This window comes from Chaetodon trifascialis, chromosome 3, assembly GCF_039877785.1.
Source record: "Chaetodon trifascialis isolate fChaTrf1 chromosome 3, fChaTrf1.hap1, whole genome shotgun sequence".
NCBI lineage: Eukaryota > Metazoa > Chordata > Actinopteri > Chaetodontiformes > Chaetodontidae > Chaetodon > Chaetodon trifascialis.
The window spans coordinates 13,857,422-13,880,881 of NC_092058.1; the positions used below are offsets into that span (position 1 = coordinate 13,857,422).

Below are 23,460 nucleotides of genomic sequence, written 5' to 3' on the forward strand. Positions count from 1 at the left end.
GTGATCAAAGTATTGGCAAGAAATACCCTTCAAGCACAAGTAGCCCTGTTTTTTTTTCTGTATTTTCTACCCTGTGACCCTATTTTAGGTCCAAATATTGTCAAGCTGTCAAGTGAATGACAATTTCAGTATAGCACAATTATGTACTGCATAGAACTCAAAATGAAATGCAAAAAATAGCACTTTTCATCTTTGTTGCCCAAAACTGATACTTTTTCATGGATATTAAGAAACAAATTCCACCATATGCACACACGTTTGGCTCAGGTAAATATGTATGAATCATATCAACAGACTATAGGATGCAATAGCCTGCAAGCAGCGTACTTCTCATTATGAAAAGCATGTTGTCTTTTAGGTCCAAAAAGGGTCAAGTTGTCAAGTAAATGACAAATTCAGTATAAATTCAGCATGCACTTATCTGCAAGAAACACCAGACAGACAATGTAGAACTGAACTCATGTATATTATTTAGACATAAGTGACTGACTTTTGTTGAAAACATAGATTTGTTGGAAATTCCTTGTAACACCATCTGTATATCAAGGGATCCCAAAAAGCTAGTGACCTCTTATTCTACTGCTGGATGTGTTTCTGTTCTGTTCTGTTCTGTTCTGTTTCTAATTATTGTTACTTTACTCACTTAATGTAAAGAATTGTATAAAAATAACAATGTATAACACAATGCATCTTACCTTCTCCGAGCGTCTGCTTCAGAAGGTCATGCTTGGCCTGCAGTTTGACAATGAGATTGCTGCCATTCAAGTACTCCTTGTATTTCTGCAGATGAAACGGATAAAAAGACAAATTTTGCCGACAGGATTAGTTCTAATTATAGTGTGTGCAGGTCTGTGCTGCAGCGCCTTTGTGCTCTTATTTTGCCTGAGAACTCACAGTGAAGTAGAAGCCCTCGGTCTCCTGCTGATTGGCTCGTCTCTTAGTGATGTTTGCCTTGCTCATGTAGGAGTCAGAGGAAGCCGATTTGACCGACTCTGTGGATTGGCTGTGCTGGAAGGCCTCTGACACATCAAAGTCCTCCACGGTAAGCATGTCCTGAAGGGTCTGCATGGTCGCGTCGAGAGTCTTCCTCACCTGACACACACAGCAGAAAGTTTAATTTGAGCTATATCCAAGATTACAATATGTTTGTTAAGTACAATAAATTAGGCGAGTTGTACACATAAAAACAACGAAGAATATTGTAATTCTACCTGACGAATATGAATTTCCAAATACATCCTCTCAGTGTCACATGCATGGTGCAAACAGGCCAGCGCAGTGTGAGATTATACCACTGCAGGCCATTTTCACAGCTCCTTGACTGACACACCGTAAACAACAGAGTAATTAGCCTCCTTGCATGAAGCATCATGACATGAAAGATTAACTATGTTCCTTCTATGTGAGGCAGCCAGGAAGGCAGTGTGCATTTCCATATTCATAACAGACAGGCTCTGACACATATACACACTCTGTGACCTTTAAACAGGTCTGTGTGAGTCACGGTGGCCTCCGTGACTCCGCATGCTGGGGTGGCCCCCCAGTGGAGGCAGGAGATGACCCCACAGGTCAGCGTCAGATTAGAGGTGAACACAAATGCAGGCTGACAGCCCTGTAGACTGGTAGTTTTTGTTATGTGCGGCTGCCAATCTCAGTTTAAAATCGTAAACACCAAAGGAGGTACGAGAACGCCTGACGAGTGATATAGAGCCAGCTTTTCAAATTAAGAGTTTTTGTGTCCCATTTTCATTAAAGGAATATTCTGACATTTTGGAAACTGTGATTATTCTCTCTTTTACAGAGAGATGAAGCCACTGGCACGCAGCCACTTAGCTTAGCTTAGCATAAATAACAGACTTGTTCAAGATAAAATATATTAATTATTGAGCTTTGGAGGCATTGACAGAGCCAGGCTACCTGTCTCTAGCTAACCAGCTTGATATTTAACGGAAAGATATGACAGTTGCGTTCATCTCTTCATCTAAATCTCTAGAAAAAAATACCTTAAATGTCAAACCTTTCCTATAAAACGGTTACATTCTGGATCATAGAGAGCTCAAAACTTTAAAAACTCTCTCTGTTCCTGCTAACATCGTGCCCTGTTGCAGACCACCCTGCAAACGGAGCAGCAGATATGCATCTTTAAGACATCTTCCTGTTCGTCTACGTGTGGTCACACTTGATCGATCTTTTGAACGATAAGGTTCATTTCCTGCTCCGGTATTTTGCAATGGCTTCTGAAACTTGAAATGTCACCCAGCGACTCAGCGGCTATTGCGTGCAGATCATATTTAATGATGTCTGCATTACACTTAGTGGCACCTAAATGGATCCCGAGATGACGTGTCAAGATCTTGATGGCTTACAACTTTGGCTAAACAAGGAAGAAACCCTGCGTTTACTGTGTATGAATGATTATCCACCAAAGGAGTCCAGAGATTATGAAAGACCCAACAGCCTAATTAAATGAGAATTATATTATTATCTGACTCAATATACTGAACCATATGCCCTCTTCTGAGTCTGCAGAAAAGAACATCGCTGTGTGCTGCGCGCTGGCTTCGTTTTGAGATGAAAGGCTGACACTGGCTACCTTCGGCCCTCTGAGACTTATGTGCACTCTCACCTCTTCATTTTCTATCTTCAGCGTTGCCAGGCGAGACTGCAGCTGGTGGTGGCGCATCAAGAGCTCTGTCTGAACAGGCTGCTGTGCACTCACCTGACACACCTGGGATTAAGACAGAAAGGGAGGACTTAACACGATGAGATGCACTTAGTACCAAGAGTGAAGACCTGAAAACAAAGCATTCCTGCAGCCCTGAACTCTGGTGACTCACCTCATCCCCCATGTGGGGCTGATAGTCAAAGCATGCCGGGGGACAGAAGATCTGGCTGTGTGTGTCCATAAACCTTAGCTTGTCTCCTCTGATGTCCATGGCATCTACTGCTCCCTCCAGCAAGTCCAGACCCTCGTGGCGAGAAGTCTCCAGGCTATACTCTGCAGACAGGTAGGTTCTCAAGGTGCGTGCCAGGCTTGCATGGTAACCTAAGTCGCAACACTGAAGAGAAGAAATAAAACATATATTCATTACGAGCCATCAAAAGGCCTCGAACTTGCAAAAACAGCATCAAGACTAAAAGGTGGTTCTTTCAACGTTTGCATTTTTGGTTCTGACAGTAATAACTTACATCTATCATGTCTGAAACATCATGGATGTAGTATTTGGCCACCAGTGCATTGGCAGCTGCCAGATTCAGAAGATAGTCGTTCCGGGCCTTTGTGCACTTCAGCTTGTTTTCAGAGTACTTGGCTTGTCTCTAGGGAGAAAGAGGGAGAAAGAGTCCCATCAACACAGGATGTAAAATGGTTCGCTAATGTACTGAAAGAATGCATTGTTGCGTAAATGTAGCTTTATCTTATAATCTGTCAATAAATGTAGTACTTTGCACAACGTAGAGATGGGCTCTTTGGAGCTTTAACTACATTTCCAAGTGTCATTTGTGCAAATAGCAGCTTTCAAGGACAACTCAAGATGATCATTACGAATGCATTTGTCGGTTTTTTGTATTTGAGTGTGGGTGCAATGCCTGTAATGTACAACACACTTGACCCAAACAGACCTTCTCCTTCATTTTCTCCATCTTCTTCACAGAGCTCCGTCGCTGTGGACGTTCATCATGACCGTACCGCAGGAGGCTGGAACTAATGTCATTGGCCTTGCCGATGTGCTTCTCTTCCTGTTTCTCTGCCTCCTTCAGCTTGCTCTCAGCACTGAGGCTCTCAGTGTGGTACATGTGGTACGTCTTCATCACCTGGAACAACACATGTGCATCTCATGTCAAAGTCCTCTCGGTGCTCGGGGCGCCACAGTCCAATCAACGTGTTTGTTAAAAAGGATGTGAATTTGAGGAGGAATAGAAGACGTGAGCAGAATCACATGCTGAAATTTCCATTAATATCTGCCACATTTAAAAGCACAGGATGTAATTACTGCAGCGAGGGAATGTAGTTTGATGACACTGAGTTGCCATCAGAGGCGACCAAATCAAACACACCTTTACTTTGAATAAAATTATAAACCTCTCTGGGTGTGAACATTGTTGGAAGTATTTGTGATAATGCGACGACTCAACAGCATATTTTACAAAGGTCTTGTCGTTTTTTGACATTTTATTGTGGAAATGTTATATATTGTGAGTTTAAATTAAAGCTGCATTAGATAACTTGTATAAAAGAAATTTTTTGTCATATTTGCTAAAACTGTCCCTCTGCCCAGACAGCAGTACATGAAAAAAAAGGTCCCACATACTGCTCCTACTGTGATTTTGCAAGAATCCACCGTGCCCAACACAAAACAACCAATCAGAGCCAGAGGAGCATATAAGGCAGGATGAAGCAGCAGTGTCAGGAGAGTAGAGTTAGGCAGATATCTCAATTTGGCCAAAAAATGACTTAGGCAATTATGCTATGAGGCTAACGATATACGGCTAAGACGACAAATAACCACAAAGCTAATATGGTGATTGTTACAGTAACACTTCGCAGCGCGTACGGTATGTTAGCGACTGTGATGTAGTGGCTGGGCAGAGTTAGCTTGTTTCCGATGCTAAGGCTAACGTTACTGCAGACGCCGCAGGGAGGAGGGGCTGGGAGGCAGGGCATGAGTGCAGCGGAGAGGGAGGGGGCGTGACGTGGAACTTGTGTTGGTTCAAATTTTCAGGCTAATTCTGCTCTCTTCTCGATCTTACCAACTGCAGCTTTAAGTATCATGTCGAGCAAAAACTCTCACAGTCAGTAATTAAACTGAGATTAAAAGCAGATGTAAAAAGACCCTAAGTATAAAATGTATAGACTCTGTCCAAAAAGTGTTTTGTTTTCATACACATTTATACACAAAATATGCAAAGCTTGTGGAATAAAACCAAACTTCTTTCTGTTTGTTTTAATTTATAATAGACTCACAAAGGTTTCAGACATGTTTGGGGTCCTTGATGGTCTTATGTGTCTTACTGAGGACTTATTTCACTCATAATTTTAAAGCCGAGGTTAACAACACATTACAGTTGGAAAGGGCTATGAATCTTTGTGCTTGAGTTTAACTTAAGCAGACATATTATACATGGTGACTGATACATAAAATTTGCAGGTTAAGAATCAGTTTAAGAATGACATAATCACATTATGGTTACCTGAAAGACATTAAATGGCGTGCAGCCCAAAGTGTATGAATACATATGAACTCATGTAACCCTGGAACATATTTATTTTCATTCTGCTCATAAACATCAGGGAGGGTAGCTTACTCATCCTGCTCATCACATTTTGATTGGCACCTAACTGAGCTGGAGGTGTCGCGCTGGGTGTGTCCGTCTGATGTGTCTACATTTTTTTGCTTGTCTTCACCACAGTATTGTCACGGCAAAAACAAAAAAACATCCAAGCAATGTTAAACCAGTACTGTATGTCTCAACCAGCATTCATCACGGCTCCAAAAGCAGCCTCTCCCTGTTCGGTTTGCTTTGGAGGAATCTGAGCAGATCCATGTTTCGTGGAGATCACATGTGAGCGTTTAACTAGTCTCCCTGAATCAAGAGTGCAATTAAACAACATCTGCTCCTCCATCACTCACTCTCAAGTTCTGGTTTCCTAGCAACCCTGTCTGAAATGGGCATGCAGAGGACAGTGAGATCGATCAGCAGGGGTGGAAGGAGGTTACAGAGTGACAGTATGCAACCTTCCCTGCTACCCACAAAACAAGAAACTACCTGATTTCCACAAAAAGCCAGCAGCAGATCAATAGCAGAGACCAGCAGGCTCGCAAAGACAAATCCATACTTCATTTCAGATTCATCACTGGTAACATAAATATATTCTACATGTAAGCATATCTGTTCGCTTTAAGCTATATAAACTGCTTGAAATACTGTGTTTCCTTATGCCATGTGTGGGAGCTGCCGTCAGGCATTTAATAATGCATGAATAGGGAGGAAAAATCAATATTAGTAAAGCAGGAAAGTGCTGTATAATGTTACATGTGAGTATGTATTTTATGCAGTTTATATAATGCGAGTTTCTTCTTCATCTGTTTTCACTTGATCCAAACATCCATTTGAAATGAGTGTGAGAGGTTGTCAATAATCACTGAAATTGCACTGCAATTAAACAGTGTTCTGTGATACTATGTTTTGAGCTCTTCCATTAACTGTTAGTGTAAACGAACAAACCACGTTACAGACTCCTTCCTCCCGTTTGTCTTCACTCCCTGTTCTTTTGAAAGGGAATCAAATCACAACTCATTTCACTTGAAAGGATTTTGGAGACTGCGCAACTTTGGCGCAATTGTAGTTTGGGGTCACAATCAATTTTACAGCACCGTGATAAATGTGTCTTAAGCAAAGGGCCGAAACTTTCCCTAAAGTTTTTTAATTACCTTTGATCGATCACTGACAGTATTTACCCAGTAACGTTCAAGACATAATGCGGATGATTAAGTGTGTGGCAAGTAGCCAAAGGTGGAGTTTTACACGTCAGTAAAAAATGAAATAAAATGATTAATTAAGCAGAATGGGAGTGTATAATGACTATCTGAAAATAAGTGTGTTTTGGACATGAATTTTTTACCTGGCAGGAAATTAAATTTTATCAACATAACACCAAAGCTAGTGGTCAGAGCTGTACGAGCGATGCATCTGAAAATACTGCAAACCCACTGGAGTATTAGGTGTGACTGTAATAGCAAGTTGTTAAGGCCTATGAAAAATAATCTTCAGACTTCATATGCTATACTCAACTGCGGCGACAGCTATCCAAAGCATAACTTAAGTCAGGTTTAAGTACACTGAGTGCAATGTTTAAACTGGAGTCACATTCCTCATATGTGCACACATACTTGGCCAATTCAGATTCTGACTGACTGATTTTGGAAATTGTGTTTCACATCATTTCACAACCCGGCTTGCCTAAACTTGCTTTAGTTACCTCAAGTCAGTCCAATTTCAAGAAGCTTTTTAAATGAGTTTGTTAACTTGCTGCATGTTTTGATTCATATTAACTGATTCCTATTACAGATTTGCTGCTCAACAATAACTGAGCAATAAGGCCCGGAAGGAAGCAGTCTGGTGTGTTTGTTGTACCACACAGAGCAGATGATATCACTGCATTGGTTCATTTTCATCAGCCAAATGAGTCACAGCTGTTTCTGTTATCATCCTGTACGCTTCATGTCATATGTGCGCATGTGTTTCCACGCGGGGTGTCCCGAGTATTATGTGCAGCACAACATATATAAGAATAGATGGATTGACAGCTGTTACCAAGACATAAACAGATGCGTGTGATTGCATGTAGCATTAGCTGAAAGTAATACAGCAGCTCATGTTTGCTGTGAGCACAGTGCACCACTGCAGCACAGACTGCTGAGTCTGCTCGAAGCACAGCCGGGGGCAAGAACGCTCTCCCCTTCAAGCTGATGTAGGAGCTCACAGAGGGAGGAAGAATGCTAATTTTCTCCTTTCACAACCTCAGGAGATGGAAGAAATGACCTGTTAGAGGGAGCACTGCTGATAAGGCATATCTGCTGTGTGCAGTGTCAGGCCAGCTGCTTCACAGGTTACAGGTTCAGGTCCGAAAAAAGCTCGGGCTCGGCACTGACGAGCCAGAGGCGGCTAACATAGGGGGAAAGGCAGAACGGGCAGGCTGGTATAGACAAAGAAAGGTTAGGCATGAAAGGGCAGTGATATTTGTTTCACTCACTGTGTAGAGCTCATTGGTCACTTTCACTAACTCCTCGTGCATCTGCACCCCGATATCTTTGCTCTGTAAAAGAGAGAACAGGTGAGGGTTTCATAAGCATAATGGCATATTTAAAGGCCATGTGAAGGCAGGTATTGAAACATCTGAGACTAACAACTGGGTTTTTTGAGAGAACCTCCTCCCCACAAATGAAAAACTTGAAGGCTGTGTGCTGCTTATATTTTGTATGTGAGGGATATCAGCAGGCGTTGAAATGCTGTCATTACACTGCACCAGAAAAGATCTAATACAATGCCCAAAGTGCACATGCAGACAGAAATAGAACAGTGCAGTAACTGTAGAACATTTCCCAAGGTGCTGTGTCACAGCTTCAGCTCAGTTACAGGGGCTAAGAGCCTATGATGAATTGGACATGTCCCATGAAGGGGCTTATAGCCCAAGAGGAGGAATGTGGCCAGTGGAGAGTGACTTTGGAAATCCTGTTGAGGGGATATGGAGCGACACTTAGCCCAATCAATCCTGTTTCTTTTGCCACCGCTCCGGGGCCACTTGTCAAAACAGCGACCTTCGCATTTTCACATGTGACAACAATTAAATTACAGCACATTCAGTGCGTTTAAACTTTGACTTAACAAACGCCAGCGTTGATTCATTCCCTTCCCCACATGTGTAATTCATTAGCAGTGAGACTGCACTGCAGCTGAACCAGGATGCTACAGCATAACAGGATTATTGTTTTGGAGAACTTTGTCACAATGTGAGCTAACTTCTTGCAGAGGCAGACAGTTTTTCCGCTAGGAGCTTTAAGCCCTCCTCTTCGTGCTGGCCGCAAGCCACCCCGTTCTCATCGCGGCTCCCATCGTGACAGTGCAGAGCCCCCTAGAGGACATAAATTACTGCAGACTCCTGCTGCTGTCAAACGATACTGAGCTAAGATCCCTGGGGCGGATTGTTCATCATAAACCCCGAAACACAGGCGCTCTGCTACTCCCATGCGTACCATACATTAAGCATATGCCTTGTGTGTGAGATGTGAGAGCAAGAGCGTCACACAAATGTTTTCTATGATGTAAGACTTTGAACAAAATAAATAAATTACACCTACCTCTCTCTGCTAGTTACTGAATGAGTCCTATTTAATGTGAATCTGGTGTGACATGAAATGAGTAGGAGTATGGGCTACAAGGGTGGTGAGGTGTGAAGACGGTCAAAAAAAGGTTAGCGATCTCAGCAAACTCAGCATGATGTTGGGGGGGGGGGGTCAGGCAGAGAAATGTAATCTCTCACCAACCATGTTTAGCTTTACTGTAGACACTCTCACAATAGCTGGCATGTACTGAAAGGCTAAAGTGGTGCAATTTTCGGTAGCTAAAACCTCACTGATGGCCGGGAATAGTCTGCTAGGCATCAACCTAATGGCCATTGTTTGAAAGCAGACAATAAAGTGGCTGCAAAAACCTGGCATGCAAAAAGTGTGTTGCAACTGAAGCACTGATTAAATGTCACTGAGACCATGACATAGCACATCTAACCGCATGAGACGCATACAGCATGAAATATACTGCCTGTTCTGGCACATATAAACATATTTTTACATATTTATGTTGGTGTGGTGTCGAGCTCCCAGCTGTGGGCCTCAGTCATGCGGTCGGAGCAGATAAGACCTGCGACTGTGTGCGTTAGTAACGGTTGGGGTTGCGTGCCCTCATCCATTTCATTCCCATTCTGACCTTTTTGAAAAGTCTGATGACATCCTCGCCCACGTGTGCCAGACGGACAATGACGTTGTTGTTGTAGATGTCGCTGAGAGTGGCGTGGTCTCTGCTCTCCCGCCTGGTCTGGTCCAAGACCAAATACCAGCAGTTCACAGTGGACACGAGATTCTGGTCCTTTCTGAAACAGCAGAGGAAAGACGATGAAAACCAACACCAGTGCAAAATTCAGACTTGTGCCCATGTGCAGCTGAAGTGCTAATCATACTAAACGTTGTATGAATGAAGACCTTCCTAAAGACTGCACAGATCCTACATTTGAACCATTGGTAGCAGCTCTTAGGCATTACATATTAGAGATGGAGGGGTCACTGCACGTGTGGTGAGGAATCAGCAAAAAAGGGGGCAGCTGCACACACACACACACACACACACACACACACACACACACACACACACACACACACACACACACACACATACACAGAAAGCATGCTGACTGCACTTGCCTCCTTGCTCGAGGGAGCATGTGAGTTCAATTATCCTCACACCAAAGAGTTTGTCTTCATCTTTTGTCTTTGGAGAGCATTCGACTGTTTTTTTCTGACCTCTAACGACTGTGACTTCAATATAAAAATGCTGTATCATATCTTGCCATTGGCTGATAGCTGACCTATACCAGGACCTGATCCAACCCCGACTCGATTCCTCCTTTAACGGCCGGATGAAGATGAATGATTCGAACACTTTGCATGTCTTTGTTGATCGGGAAGAAGATGCTCAGAAGGAAGTTCACGCCCTGATAGCCATCTCTGCCGATTTGCCCCCGCAGAAACATTTATCATATCACACGAGCTGTCAGCAGGACAGAGGAAGAGTAACGAACTGTTTTTCGTTCATAGAACAAATCTGCCACGATTATCTCTTTTGCTGAGAACTTGACGTTTAAAAAAATAATCTTCTTTTACGCGTCACATGATGTTGCTTGGGACTTTGAAATAACAGGCTGCCCACTCCTCTGTGTTTAGACAAGAAAGTGTTGCAAACAGTGACAGTAGCTGCCGGAACACAGCGCAGAGCTCCACCTGCAGCACCCAGAAACCTCAAGCAGCTCAACTCATAAAGAAGGTGATGCAGTTATTACGATGTGGCTTTGTGATTCTCATGAATGGTTAGCGGGCGAGCTATTACCTCCATTAACACATCACTAGCTATTCTCTAGCAATCTGCCACACTGACAGCTGCCTTTTCAGATTTCTTTCCTTCTGCTTCCTATTGAGGAAGCATTTAAAGCAGCCATGCAGCAATTTCTAAACAATCTAAATAAATTGCAAATTATTTGTCGGTCTCTCTGCAGATCATGTGACGGAGCGCTGATCCACAGCAGCATCTCAGACTGAAGCTCGAGTCAGACATGCAGCGGTTATTTTTGACTCTAATCTCATTTTTGAAGATCACGTTAAAAAGAGTAGCCCTGACTTGTTTCCTGTCAACCGCTCCAAAACTTTGATCATTTTCATCCGAGCGGAGACTTTTTCACGCTTTCATTTCTCCTTTTGAAGTGAAATAGGGCTGTTTTCCTGTCTCGGTGCAGCTCACTCTAATCTTCAGCTAATGCTGGCTTCCGCTCTATGACAAAGAAGAGAGATCATATGGGCCCCACTCTAGCTCCCTCCGTGCGTCCAAAACAATGCTGAAATTTAATCAGAAACTGGCCTTTAGACCAAAATATGTCGAGTTGCATGACTCTTTTCAGAAGTTCAAACCACATTCTGTCAGTCCAGATCCGAGCTATCATTCTTAAATGGACATTATCTGTCTCTGATCCAGGTCTAAATTCCACATCTGTAATTTCATATTCTACGAAATTACTGCTGGCTTCTCACTCGGCTTCTCCTGCTGACTGTTGACACTATAGTTTAGTTTATGGCTCTATCCTTCTGTCTGGAGGAATGTTGAAAAAGTAGCACAAACTTCGTACAACAGAGCAGCAATCTGAAAAGTTGTGCGTTGGCGGTGAGTTCAAAGAGCTGCGCTCTTGATGCTAAAGGAATACTGGACATCAGCATCTTCTTTCTGCTTTGCCTTTCATCCTTTAACACTTTGATAAAAAACACGAACACACTTTCCCTATAGGGCCTCCTTTCAAGAGGAGCAGGTGTTTGATCGCGTACCCGGGATCAGGAACCTGACTGTAACTCTTTGGTGGTTGGCTGCTCTTGAATAAGGACGAGACTGTAGTATTCACGACACAAAGGAGTTGATGCAAACCAACTCATGGAAGATGACAGAAGGAGGTTTTTGAACCCGGCGGCCTACAAAAAAGTACAGCAATACCCGTTTCACGACAAGGCGTCAAGTAGAATGCACCAGCCGGCTGTTCCTGAAAATATGATGTTTCTATTAACTACTGTTGGATACAAACAGTCTTTTAAAAAAGGCACACAGAGTCATGTTCTCTCATAATGACGTTTTTGCTGCTGCCAGTCTATTGCAGGAGGGTTTGACAATCTCCTGCCAGCCCCTTTATTAGATATGACACCAGAAATGAAAATCTGTTGGGTTCACGGATAAGAAAGAAGGGCACCGCTCACTGGAAAAAAAGAAAAATTAAACGACAGAGTGCAGAGCCAGCTCTGAAGCATCCGAAGAGAGGACCGCGTGGGATTATTAATGATAGAGACTTAGCCGGTCCATTGTAGTCTGAGTATGAATCTAGCCTTTGACAGAGAGATATAATGATGACCATTTAATGTGACGGTGGAGAATCTGGGACAGTAGGGTGTAGAGAGAAGTCATGCAATGTGACTCTCTCGCAGGGGTCTCCCTTTGAGGAAACGCTCCATTTGTCAATGTCCCAGTGACGGGAGCTCTCCGCCATGATTACGCTTCACGTCCAATTGGCCGGAGAGACTGAAAGAGAGACGGAGAGACCTCTCCTGAATAAACCAATGGGTTTGTTACACATGACTGACACAGCCAGGTCAAAGAAAGGGTGTGCGCCTGGCTGCAAATCAATTACACCATCTATACTGTAGTGCTTTATAAGGTGAGTTCAATTCCCTTGGCTGTTAATTCAAAACTATGACACTATTAAAAAAAGAGCAGATTCTTCAAATTGACTCTAATTCGACAAATTTGTCCACTTTTTCAGGAGCTTTCAACCGCATCTGGCAGCCTTTACTGGTCTGTTTTCCAAGGTGAAGAGACAACTTCTCGATTAAAGATTTCAAATGAACGTGCTCGCATATACAGCTCGAAAACGATCTAAAAGTCACAGCCAGCTGCGGGCTGGTCAGAGCATCGAAGCAGGAATTCCTCAACATGCTGCGGGGTGTGTTTGCTTCATGACCACAGATTTCCCTCACACGAAGATTTAGAGCAGTTCAAGTGAATCTGAGTAAACCAGCCCATAATGTTTCTTTCTTCAGGCTCCTAATTTTCTGTGTCCATTCAGAAAATATGAGTGTTTGGGTAGCAGTCTAGCGTGACGTTGCTTGAGAATGGAAATGAAACGACAGCCACGTTGAAAAAAAGCTGGGGTGGTGGTGGTGGTGGGGGGGGGGGGGGGGGGGATAAAGAGTCTGACCTAGTTGGGAGAAACACAGCAGCCTTAGGCCACAAGCTTCCCTGGCCCTGGCTTCATTTCAGGTCATTTCTTCTGCTTTTATCCCTCCTCTCCTTTTTGTTGCTTATCCCTCCTCCGTCTTCCTCTTTTTCCACCTCTCTGCGGCGTGCCAGTGATCATATGAAATATCTAACCGCTATTTATCAGTCAAGGCTTTCTGATACTGTGCTCGGCAGACAGGCAGTGGGGAGACTCACTTGAAGTGCTGGTGCTCTCTGGAGGTGCGGATCTTGGCAGAGTAGCGCTCAGCCAGTTTGTCCAGGCCTCTGGAGTACTCGAGCTGGAGTTCGGCCTTTCGACGAAAGAACTCCTGCAGGTCCTGCAGCAGCTGCAGCCGAGACTCAGACTGCTGCTCCAGACAGCGGAACTGCTCCACGAGCTGGTTACGGATCTCTGCGAATCAAAAACAAAAAAGGGGAGACCACCTTCAGAACACATAGTGCCTCTCTGGGGAAGTGGGCTTACAAGCTGGGCCTCACTTCTGCGTGCCAAACAATGCTGGAGGTCAGCATTTAACCCACAGTCCCTCAGCAGCGGATTGGACACGGCACATAACACAGTAAACACAAATATGCGCTAATAAAACAACAAAGTCATCATAATTGGATAAAACTGGATGTCAAAGTGCATTTGTCTGATGTGTGTGTGTGTGTGTGTGTGTGTGTGTGTGCAGTGGGAGGGAGGGAGGGAGCGTGGGGGTGTCTAAATGCTGGGGTAGCACACGTGCACATGAGATGCATGTCTGATGATTGCAGCAGACAGCACGGAAAAATATAAAATAGGTCAGCTTCTCAAAATGCATTGTGCTGAGCGAGCCTTCAGAGAAGTTTGTCTTGAAAAAACAAATTGCAGGCATTCTTTCGATTACAAGATTGCTGTGGTTTTCTGCTCATGAGGTTTGGAAACTCGCCGCTCTTATTCATCGTCTAAGAATGAGGAAAAAATATGTTTTGGGCTGAATTATCAAAATCTGGTATTTAAAAATACTTTTCTTAACTAAATGTTTTACATGGTAATAAAGCACTGCGAGGCAAATTTACAAAAAAAAAATCTCTTTGGGAAAAGTTGGTTTAACGCTCATTTACCTCCTGTGCTGAAAGTTTCACTGTTGTTGCTTGCGCGTTCAGAGTATAGTTAATTCATTTAGGCTTTTCAAAATGTCCAGGAATTAATATCCACACACTCCCCGTTGGGCAGCTCGTCCTGGCGTTTGGCTGCACCTTAACACCTCTGGGATTTCAGGTGATAAAAACGTCCACCAGAGTAATAACATCACTTTTATGGTCTTACAGTAACGCCGAAAAGGAATACAAATAACATTTTATTTCATCCATATACTGTTTACTGCGAGGCTGCCATAAATCCAGTGGCTAAGAGGCTGCTGAATGTGTGGCTGCAGACAGACCATCAATCATGTCAGAGCCCGCGAGGCTGAGCGACACGGCTGACATCACGATCAGGATATTGATATGGATGTTTTCCAAATATCTGCGTTTATCACAATAAGGAAACGGGTGCAGAAGAGAATAAATTAAATGACTGTTATTCCCGCCATTCCCAATCTTAATTTGTGCAAAAGCTTCAATAACTTATTTGTTTTTAATTATAGCTTGCCTAAAATCATCAGTTTGGATGACAGAACACCATAAGCTCATCCATCACATCAATAAACAAGCATTTTAAATGACTGTCAAAAACCACAACAACAACATGACAGATCTCACAAAGAGCAACTGAAGTTAGCGCAGACACACTGTACTGTGCTAAGCTAATACACTGGTGAGCTCACATCTGTGGATCATACACACTCACACACACACACACACACACAAGGCCGTCTCTCTCTTCAAGACAATACGCGGCAGTTGAGCAACATTGAGATGGCTGAAGATTCCATTATGACAAACCGCCTCAACCATGCACACGATTGCTGTGCACAGAAAGGGACTGTGTCGAAATTTATCAATGGAAAAGACGGCCCGGCGGAAGAAAGGCCCTTTTGTTCACATCTAAATGCTGTTTCTGTATGTAGAATAAAGGATTTTTAAGAAATGCCTCCCCCGTCGTCTGTGAGTAAAACTGTGAATGAACGCGAAAGAGGGAGAAGGACTGAGTAAATACGTAGTCCCTTGCTGTTTGGAAATGTACCCCTCATGGTCCCCACAGTTGCCCAGTTGCCTGGTTACATGCCTCTGGAGGCATCTCAATGAGAGCAGGCCGGTTCCCTGTTCTGACGGTCGCAGCAGTCGGTCTGCTTAGCATAATGGCCAAGGACAAGGGCAACTTTCTCCGCTTAGAAATACTCAATAAACAGAAAGCGCTGATGAACGAGGCAGCAGTCATGTTCAAAATAGTCGCTGTGATGCGCTCCTGTGCGAAAACAGATCCCCGAACAACACAATGTGTTTGCCTGTGTGACTTTAATCACTTTTAATCCTGCAGTGACGCTGCAAAAGAGCGGAGCAGACAATACAGCGAGCGAATCTAAGTTGATTTAACTGCATAATTTTATCAGTCAGACACCAAATAGACTCGTGATATTTGCATTCGCTCTCCTGTGAGCACGTTATTTTTAGAACTTAAACTGTTACTAGGGACTGTGCAACACTGCACTACATTCAATGAATGATTCAAGCCTTTGCAGAGTGATGCATAATTACGAGGAAGCTGGCAAGGAATTCAAGTGAATAATATACGGAGAAGTAAGCCTGAAAAGCTAAACGCAGTCTCTTCTCCGTCTTTTGATTGATGGCACAATAGTACAGATGTCTTTAAATGAAATGCAGAGGCATGTGCTACACCAGGTTCTCTGCCTGGGAACAGAGCGTATCCAACATGAACAAAATGTTCCACACTCAGAGGCTTGTGGAATTTTCACTAATAGGACTTTACCCATTTGTAATGTTGATCTAACTCCTAACTCATATGGTTAACATCCTGGTATGTTTTGGTGACTTTAACAAGCATTTTGAGCATAAACGAATTGCTTCCAGAGACACGATGCAGAATAAAGCGAAGAAAAGAACTTGTCTTGCTGCTTAAGTCACCAATCTGGTTGTGATTGTGCATTTGGGATAGCGATGCACAACAAACACAGAATTGACATCATCCATGTCCTTTAGTCACGTATGATTACTGTCTGACGGCACCTGCCTGAGCTCAGCTGCTATGAAGCCTTGACCTCCTCTTTCACCCGGAAGTTCAAACCCAGTACGTCTGCTACATGCCTGGATCTCTAACAGATAATGTAATGAAATGGGGGGAAAATATTGGTCACTGTTGCCTTGGAGGGTTGCCAGTTAGGCTGCGACAGAAAGCACCAAATATCACATAGTCAAGACTCCTTGTCACCACAGTAGCCTCCTCAAATTAGCCTAGCACAGCTATTGCAATGGCCCGTAGCAGTCTCTGGGGCTGTGTCTGCAGTTAGCCATGCGTGGCTAGTCACATGAGGCCTAAGCCAGACTGACACGTTGACATAATTTGGTACAAATCAAGGCTGTGTTCTGTGAACACTTGTCTTCTGAATGCAGTAATGGCTATGGTATGCCTTTACAGTCTATTTGCCTGAGTTCACGTTTCCTTCTCTCCCTCTCGCCATCCAAATATCTCTGACAAGCAAAGGCATCGCTATTTGTGCAACCACAGGACAGGAAAATCCAGGACGTAGTGGGCAGAATTCCAAGCAGTTTTCTCTTTGAATCTCTCAACTGTGGGTATGTCAACACAGCCACAGTGTCTCATGTACTTTGTTTCCAAGACACTCGAAACAAAGATATTGTTTCACTGTCGTAACACTACCATGACATTTCAGGACAGTATCAGCCTATGCATTCTTTCTTTATGACGAACACACACACACACACACACACACACAGAGGGGTGTGTCTATGTGTCTGAATATGGTGGCAGTACGAGTGCCTATAGCGAGATGTTACTGCCTGACAATATGAGCAAATTAAATCTCAAAAATATTACCAATGTTCAATTATCACAGGCTTTTTTAAATTTCAATTATTCCTAAAATGTTCTAGGGCCACATATGTTTCCTTAGCAATAGCAAATCTTACAATAAACAGTTTATGGTGTACTCTATTAGAGCAATTTGAGCATGAGACTAAAGCAGCTCGGCTCCAAACAGATCAAATGGCATTAAAGATAATGTGGCCTACAGCTAGGAGTACAGTATGATGCACGATGAAGGGCATCCCCTCGATTCCTTGTGTTCTGCAAGAAGCTGAGATCCCTCAGGCTGCTCAACCACACTCTCCAGAAGGAAAAATATTAGTTTAACTCAAACACGAAGTACACTGTCGAAAGAAACCGCATTAATTCAGAAGACAACTGCCGATAATGACTAAATGGTGGATTAATGTTATTATACTCAGCAGTATCTCCTGTCAGTGAGTGACTATCCAGTCAGCAATGAATCAGGGATGGCATGTGACAATAATTGCAAAATACAGGCCCAGACCTGTAAAGCTTTGAGCCTAAAATATACACCAGCACACCAACAATCATCGTTCAAATGTGGCCGAGAACACACTGTTTGCTCAAATGCTGCATGTTGAAAAACACTGCAAAGTGCATTAGGTTAGCGGCTGATTGAACTGCTGTGCAGTCAGCAACTCTGCATTATTGGAGGCCAGTGTCAGTGTCAGAGTAAAGACCCCACAGCTCCGAACTGATCTGAGCCCAGTTTGCAAATGAGCTTAAGATGTCAGCTTAAAAGCTTTTCCTGAAACTGAGACGAGAGACTGAGCTGTGATGGCTCTCTCACAGCCACAAAGCTGGTGTGGAGACCAGAGGGAGAGGATGAGAGGGTGAGAGTGAGGGAGTGAAGGACTTAAACAAATAAACAGACAGACAAAGAGGGTGAGACGGGGAGAAAGTAAAGCACACATCTGTCTGCAAAACACTAATCAAACTGTTCATTCCACACACGTGCTGACAAGCTTTGGTCATTTCCACTGCACAACAGCAGAGAGGTCTGACTGGAGTCTGTGAGAGGACGGTTTGACTTCGGTGAAATATTTCCACATACTGACTTCATAAACGCTAATATTATCTTCATTTGTGTATTGTGTATTTTGGGTGTGATATCAAATTAATGAGAAAATCTTAAGTGCCAAGGTCACACGGCATACTCTCTCTCCTCATATCAAAGTGAAAATGAAATTGCAAAGAACGGCCATCAAATTAACAAATAAAAGCAGAATCTTTAGGGAACTAAAGATTGCTTTCTTGCCAAGTTTGGTGAGAGGATTTATATCTTTTTTTTTTTTAGTCTGTACAAAAATGTGTAAAAACCCAAGTTGTTCTTTTATCCCTCTTTTCTTCTTGACTTCAGGAAGTCGCTGCATCCGGCCAAGAAGTGCGCTAGCTGTTTTTCTCCAGCCTTCAGGACTGGCTGCTAACTGTAGCTCCATATTTAACAGACATATATGAGAATGGAGTTGATCTTCTCATTTAGCTTTTTTTATTTCATAAATTTTTACTGTTATCATTTTAATGTCTTTAAGTCTTTAAAGGCATAGTATATCATTTCTGCCACTAGGGGTCTCTCAACCTGAACAATGAAAACAAAGGATGTAGTTTGACGATGTTGTGAAGTTGTGTGGAATCATGGGAGTTGTTGTCTTGTTGTCAGTATTAACACCATTGCCAATGAAAATCTGTCTGATGGGACTCAGGTAGAGATGTTCATGGACCATGTAATGTATGAAAGTTTTATTGATTATCATTAAATGCTGCATTATGATACCTTTACCTGTAAGGCGAATAGGCGTACAATGTCAAACGATTCCTTTAACAGAACTAACTACTGTCTAGTTGTACAACAAAGTGAAATTTAAAATGCAGTTTCCACTTTGAGGCATTAACTTGTGTTTTCTCTAACTCAACTCTCCTGCTTGGTGGTTTAGAGCTCTGCAGCTCTGATGGATGATTTTAGAGGTCTGAGCAGAGTTGCTGCACCCTGTAACAATATACTGTGCAAGGATCAACTGAGTTGGCCTGTTTTACACTGAACCAATTAGCTTCATTGCACAAAAAAATTATTATAGTCCATGAAGCCCAAGTATAAATAGCCTATGCACAGTGCTGAGCTATCCTGTTTTAAAAAGGCAACTTATTATAAAAAGCCTTTGCTCTGACTCCGTCAATAAAACCTGATATGTAACACTGAGCAAAAACCACAACCGTGTGAGGGTGATGCACAGAAGTGTTGGAGCCGAAGTTGTGTGTAAAAAAAAAACCTGATAAGACAGCCCATACATCCTGTACAGTCTGCAGCAGCACAGCTCAGTGTGCCTCCCTCTCTGGGTGGTTTATCCAGTCACATATTTAGCGGCAGACAGTAAAATCCTTTCATGGTTCATAATTCATACAGACATCATACATTATTTATGCACTTTCTGAACTGTTTGCCTTGTGATCTTTTCAAGCATTCCCCTCTCCCTCCGTACTACACTTTGTCCTGGAGTGTCAGGAAATACTCATCGCTCACCATGTTGGTTTTTTAAAATGACCCACATTACTTAATGCACATTTTAACCTTTCTTTCAGGAAGGGGCTGTAAAATGCACCCAGAGGTCTCCTGCAGAGGTATCCTGTACCTGAGGTGCATGACCTCCAGTCTGTTGGAAACACTGTCCAAGGTGAATTCCCTTGTTGGGTGTGCAGCATTAGGACAGTCTGATACAAACACCAGCTGCACTTTGAATCAAACCATCCAGCTCCAGAAGCTTACATGGCCACACATGCAGGGCTAGGCACGTCAGAGAGCTGGCACTCATCTTCAGTAGTAGCCTACAGAGAAACCGGTTCAGTCAAGTTACATCTTCATGGCTGTATCTCTGGATTCAAGTGATAGCCTTATCACAACCAGTCAGAGTTAATGCCTGAGTCAAAATGACAAAAATGGATGAGATATGTTCAGAATAAATGACTGTCATCCCCAACTATGAACGTGTCCCACCCCACAGCAGCGCGCACTGAAAGCCATATAAAGCAGTGTGGTTAAGTTACGCAATAGTGGCTTCACACACAGAGAATAACAATCCGAGCAGGCCTGCACGTTACCAACCTTTCACTTGGGTCTCATACTCGGCAATAATCTCTTTGTCCTTCTTGACTTTGGCCTGAGATGACATTTTGGAGGGGGACCGGATTGTGCAATCCTCGGGCACGAATCAGCGTCTCGGTGGCCACAATGCAGCGTCTGCCCTGTCCGCAGTCCTCTCCGGATAGTTGAGCAACAATCAGACGCGAATCATCGCCCGCTTGACTCAACTTCGGTGATCAAACGCACTTGAGGCTCTGCGGCGCTGCGTTCACGGCGGCGTCGAAGCTAAAAGTGCGTGAAGATCTCCGTCCCTGACCACTCCTCTTCAGCAGCACTCCTCAGTGGATCGGAAAACAACTCACGTTTGATGTACATTTCACTGAGGAACAGCTATGGCAGCCTCTGCGATTACAGCGCCGAGCCCCTTCTGCACAACACTGTCCAGTCTCTCTCTCTCTCTCTCTCTCTCTCTCTCTCCAAGTTCAATGCTGCCGCAGAAAAGGCTGAATGGACGTGAAAGTCAATGTGAGACTCCTCCCCCATCCCCCTCCCTTCCTCACCACTTTTCTCCTCATGGATGATTTAAGATTTGTCTGAGTGAACTGATACGCAAATCTTCGCCGATAGCGTGCATGCGGTGATCCGCAGCTGACGGAGTTCAGGGATGCTTCGTTGGTGACCAGGATTTGACGGCTCTGTCTCTAGGACAGCGGCAGTGACATGAGGCTGAGGCTGACTGCAGAATACCGGGGCAATTATCCAGCAATCTCTGGCTTTTTTTTTTTTTTTTTTTATGTACAATTCAAATTCCAGTGTTTGGCTTGTGTTACATTTTGACAGCATGCGCCCAGTCAGACAGATCTGTGAGACAAAACATAAAACGGTTTGAACATGGATGAAATACAGGTGTCATCATACTGCAAATTCAAATAAAAATGCATGCATTATAGTGAGAAATCTTTCCTCATTGTGGCTGGATAACTCATTATCTGAACTATGTATGTTCTTACATCTCAAATTTAGGTTATTGTATAAATACGAAAAACACAACATCTAGTCTTGTAATTATGAGACGTTTAAGTAAGTAAGTAAGTAAGTTGTCACCTGACCTTCCAGATGAGCTCAGTATCAAGCCGATAAAGCTATTGATCTGACACCAATTTTTTTGAATTCATCCATTATCAGTTTTGTCTCTAACGTGTGAGACAATAGTGAAAAATGTTGTGGTAAATTCCCAAAGCAGTTTAAAGATATTCAACTAAGCTAAACTAAAGATACTCATCTTAGTTACATGTATGACAAAGGAAAGCCTTAAATCCTCACAGGAAAAAAAAGAAATCAAAATAGATGTGGATTAATCTTGTGATGATCGATTAATTTATTGCATTTGTGGATAAAACAAACCAAGAGACCCAGTAAAGATGTGCCGTTCTGCCGGCCCATGCAGGGCCAACGTTGAGCTCTAAGCTCAGTGTGTCTGATGTTAGCGTGCAGCCACATCAGATAGGCTATAGATCAGTTTGTCATCACTTTCACAAATTCACCAAATTATCTAGATTATACGGGAAATTAAAATGTTTCCTAAACATAACCTAAAGCATCAATTTGGTTTCTAAAGTAGGCAAAGAAATGTTGCCTGCTGTTGTGGCTTTTGTCTCAGGTCTGAGCCAGACAACCAATTGCCAGTGACAGAAACTTATTTCTGAGTGGAAGCGACTGGGGTGTCACAAATGACCTGTGTTACCGCTGAACCCGTCCCCCACTCCATAGTTGCAACATTTTGACAAAGATGGAGAATCTCCCCAGAGAAAGTCAGAATGGCTCAGTGAGTCACTCTGTCCTGCTCTCTCCCCCTCAGCGCTCTTCACTTTGGCACAGCTTTCTGAAAAATACTGTCAAATAACTTTCTCAAGTGCAACTGCAAGCTACGCTTTTGACAGCTACCCAAATTGTGTTTTTGTGTCAGAGCAATTTAGACGGATGTAGGTGACAGAGATAACGGAGCGCCTTTCTCTTGTTGAGCCTATCTGTGCGAAGATTGCATTTTGAGCTGTGCCAGGAGAGCCCGCTCGCTCGGCCTTTGCACCCAGTTCTCAGGAAATCTGCGGGCTACTGTCAAGCTGGGACAGAGCCCAGGAGAAATCTGCAGGGGGAGCCGTTCGCTTCTCACCACACAATCTCCACTTCAGCTTCTAATTTCCTGAGCAAATGTAACTCACCAATCCTTTGGCCGCAGAGTGAGCCTGATAAAAGTCGGGGTGGGTTTGAAAATAATGTGAAAAAGCTGTGTCGAACTAGGCCACGGAAACTTTAACACCATCCACTTAAAGGCCTTTACAGGAGGAATGATCATCACATGGTCCACGTACAAAACATTAGGTTCCTTCAGGAGGCTAATAAAGATCACTCACTGTGTGAACGTAAGAAGTATACAGCACTCTTTATGGTGGAGTTATTCAGGATTATATCTAATGTTCACTGTGCCATTTACCAAATTATTATTTACGTTTAATTAAAGCTAATGTTTTATATAACCTCATTCACACTGCAGGGTTATTGCACTGGATCAGATGATGCATCTGTCCTTCATGAACTGTGCATCTAAGAGTTTAACAAGCAAATATTATAAATACAGTATTAGATTTGACATTGCTCATTCTTCATATGCATTTTAAAAGTGCTGATGGAGCTTAATGTTAGATGGTAGATGTATGTAAATATCTATATCTGACCCCCTGGACATGATTGATGACATAATTTGTAGTTTCACACTGACTTTGAAGTAAAATATATATATATTTTAAACAATCCGACAGTGAATTTGAGAGTTATGCTGTTGAGACATTGAATGTGATGTTTGTTTATTCCAGGGGCTGTTTGTTTAAAGTCATTTGGTTTCCAGTGCACCACACCCACCTTTTATGAAACAGGCAGTTTAGGGTCATTAACATAATAACACCATTATTCCTGAGACGCTGCACCTATTGGCTGGCAGTGCTGCTGGTTCCTTCCCTTCCTTTGGGAGATATGAACCCCATTCAGACTTGAAGAGAAAACAAAAGCCAGTGAATATATCCTGGTTTTTCAGGTGTAACAGTTCATTCAAATGGAACCAAAATTATCATATAGCAAAGTCAGCAGAACATGGAGAACCCATTCATACTGTAATTGGGTGTACAGTTTGCCTTTAACTGTCCAGGAATTAATTGCTTTGTCATTTAAATTATTCTTTAACTAATTCAGTAAGTTTGAATGTGGTTTGCAATTCATTCTGCTACTGGAAAAAGATAAACCGTGTTAT

The 23,460-nt window shown here is 43.0% G+C and overlaps 1 protein-coding gene across 3 annotated transcripts in view; it reads right to left on the reverse strand.

The window, feature by feature from the left end:
* LOC139329299 (SLIT-ROBO Rho GTPase-activating protein 3-like) overlaps positions 1 to 20,636 on the reverse strand; it is a 32,857-nt gene extending 12,221 nt beyond the window's left edge. For all 3 annotated transcript variants that reach the window (XR_011602059.1, XM_070959512.1, XM_070959513.1), the window contains exons 1-10: positions 20,181 to 20,636; positions 13,291 to 13,486; positions 9,484 to 9,646; positions 7,754 to 7,816; positions 3,622 to 3,813; positions 3,190 to 3,318; positions 2,838 to 3,059; positions 2,627 to 2,728; positions 895 to 1,092; positions 696 to 780 (exon numbers count right to left, since the gene is read on the reverse strand). Coding sequence is in view for 2 of the 3 variants with exons in the window: in XM_070959512.1 (XP_070815613.1) it covers positions 696 to 780; positions 895 to 1,092; positions 2,627 to 2,728; positions 2,838 to 3,059; positions 3,190 to 3,318; positions 3,622 to 3,813; positions 7,754 to 7,816; positions 9,484 to 9,646; positions 13,291 to 13,486; positions 20,181 to 20,247 (1,417 nt within the window). In the remaining variant the exon portion in view is untranslated. The remainder of the gene's footprint in view (positions 1 to 695; positions 781 to 894; positions 1,093 to 2,626; positions 2,729 to 2,837; positions 3,060 to 3,189; positions 3,319 to 3,621; positions 3,814 to 7,753; positions 7,817 to 9,483; positions 9,647 to 13,290; positions 13,487 to 20,180) is intronic.
* Between the last annotated feature and the right edge of the window lie 2,824 nt (positions 20,637 to 23,460).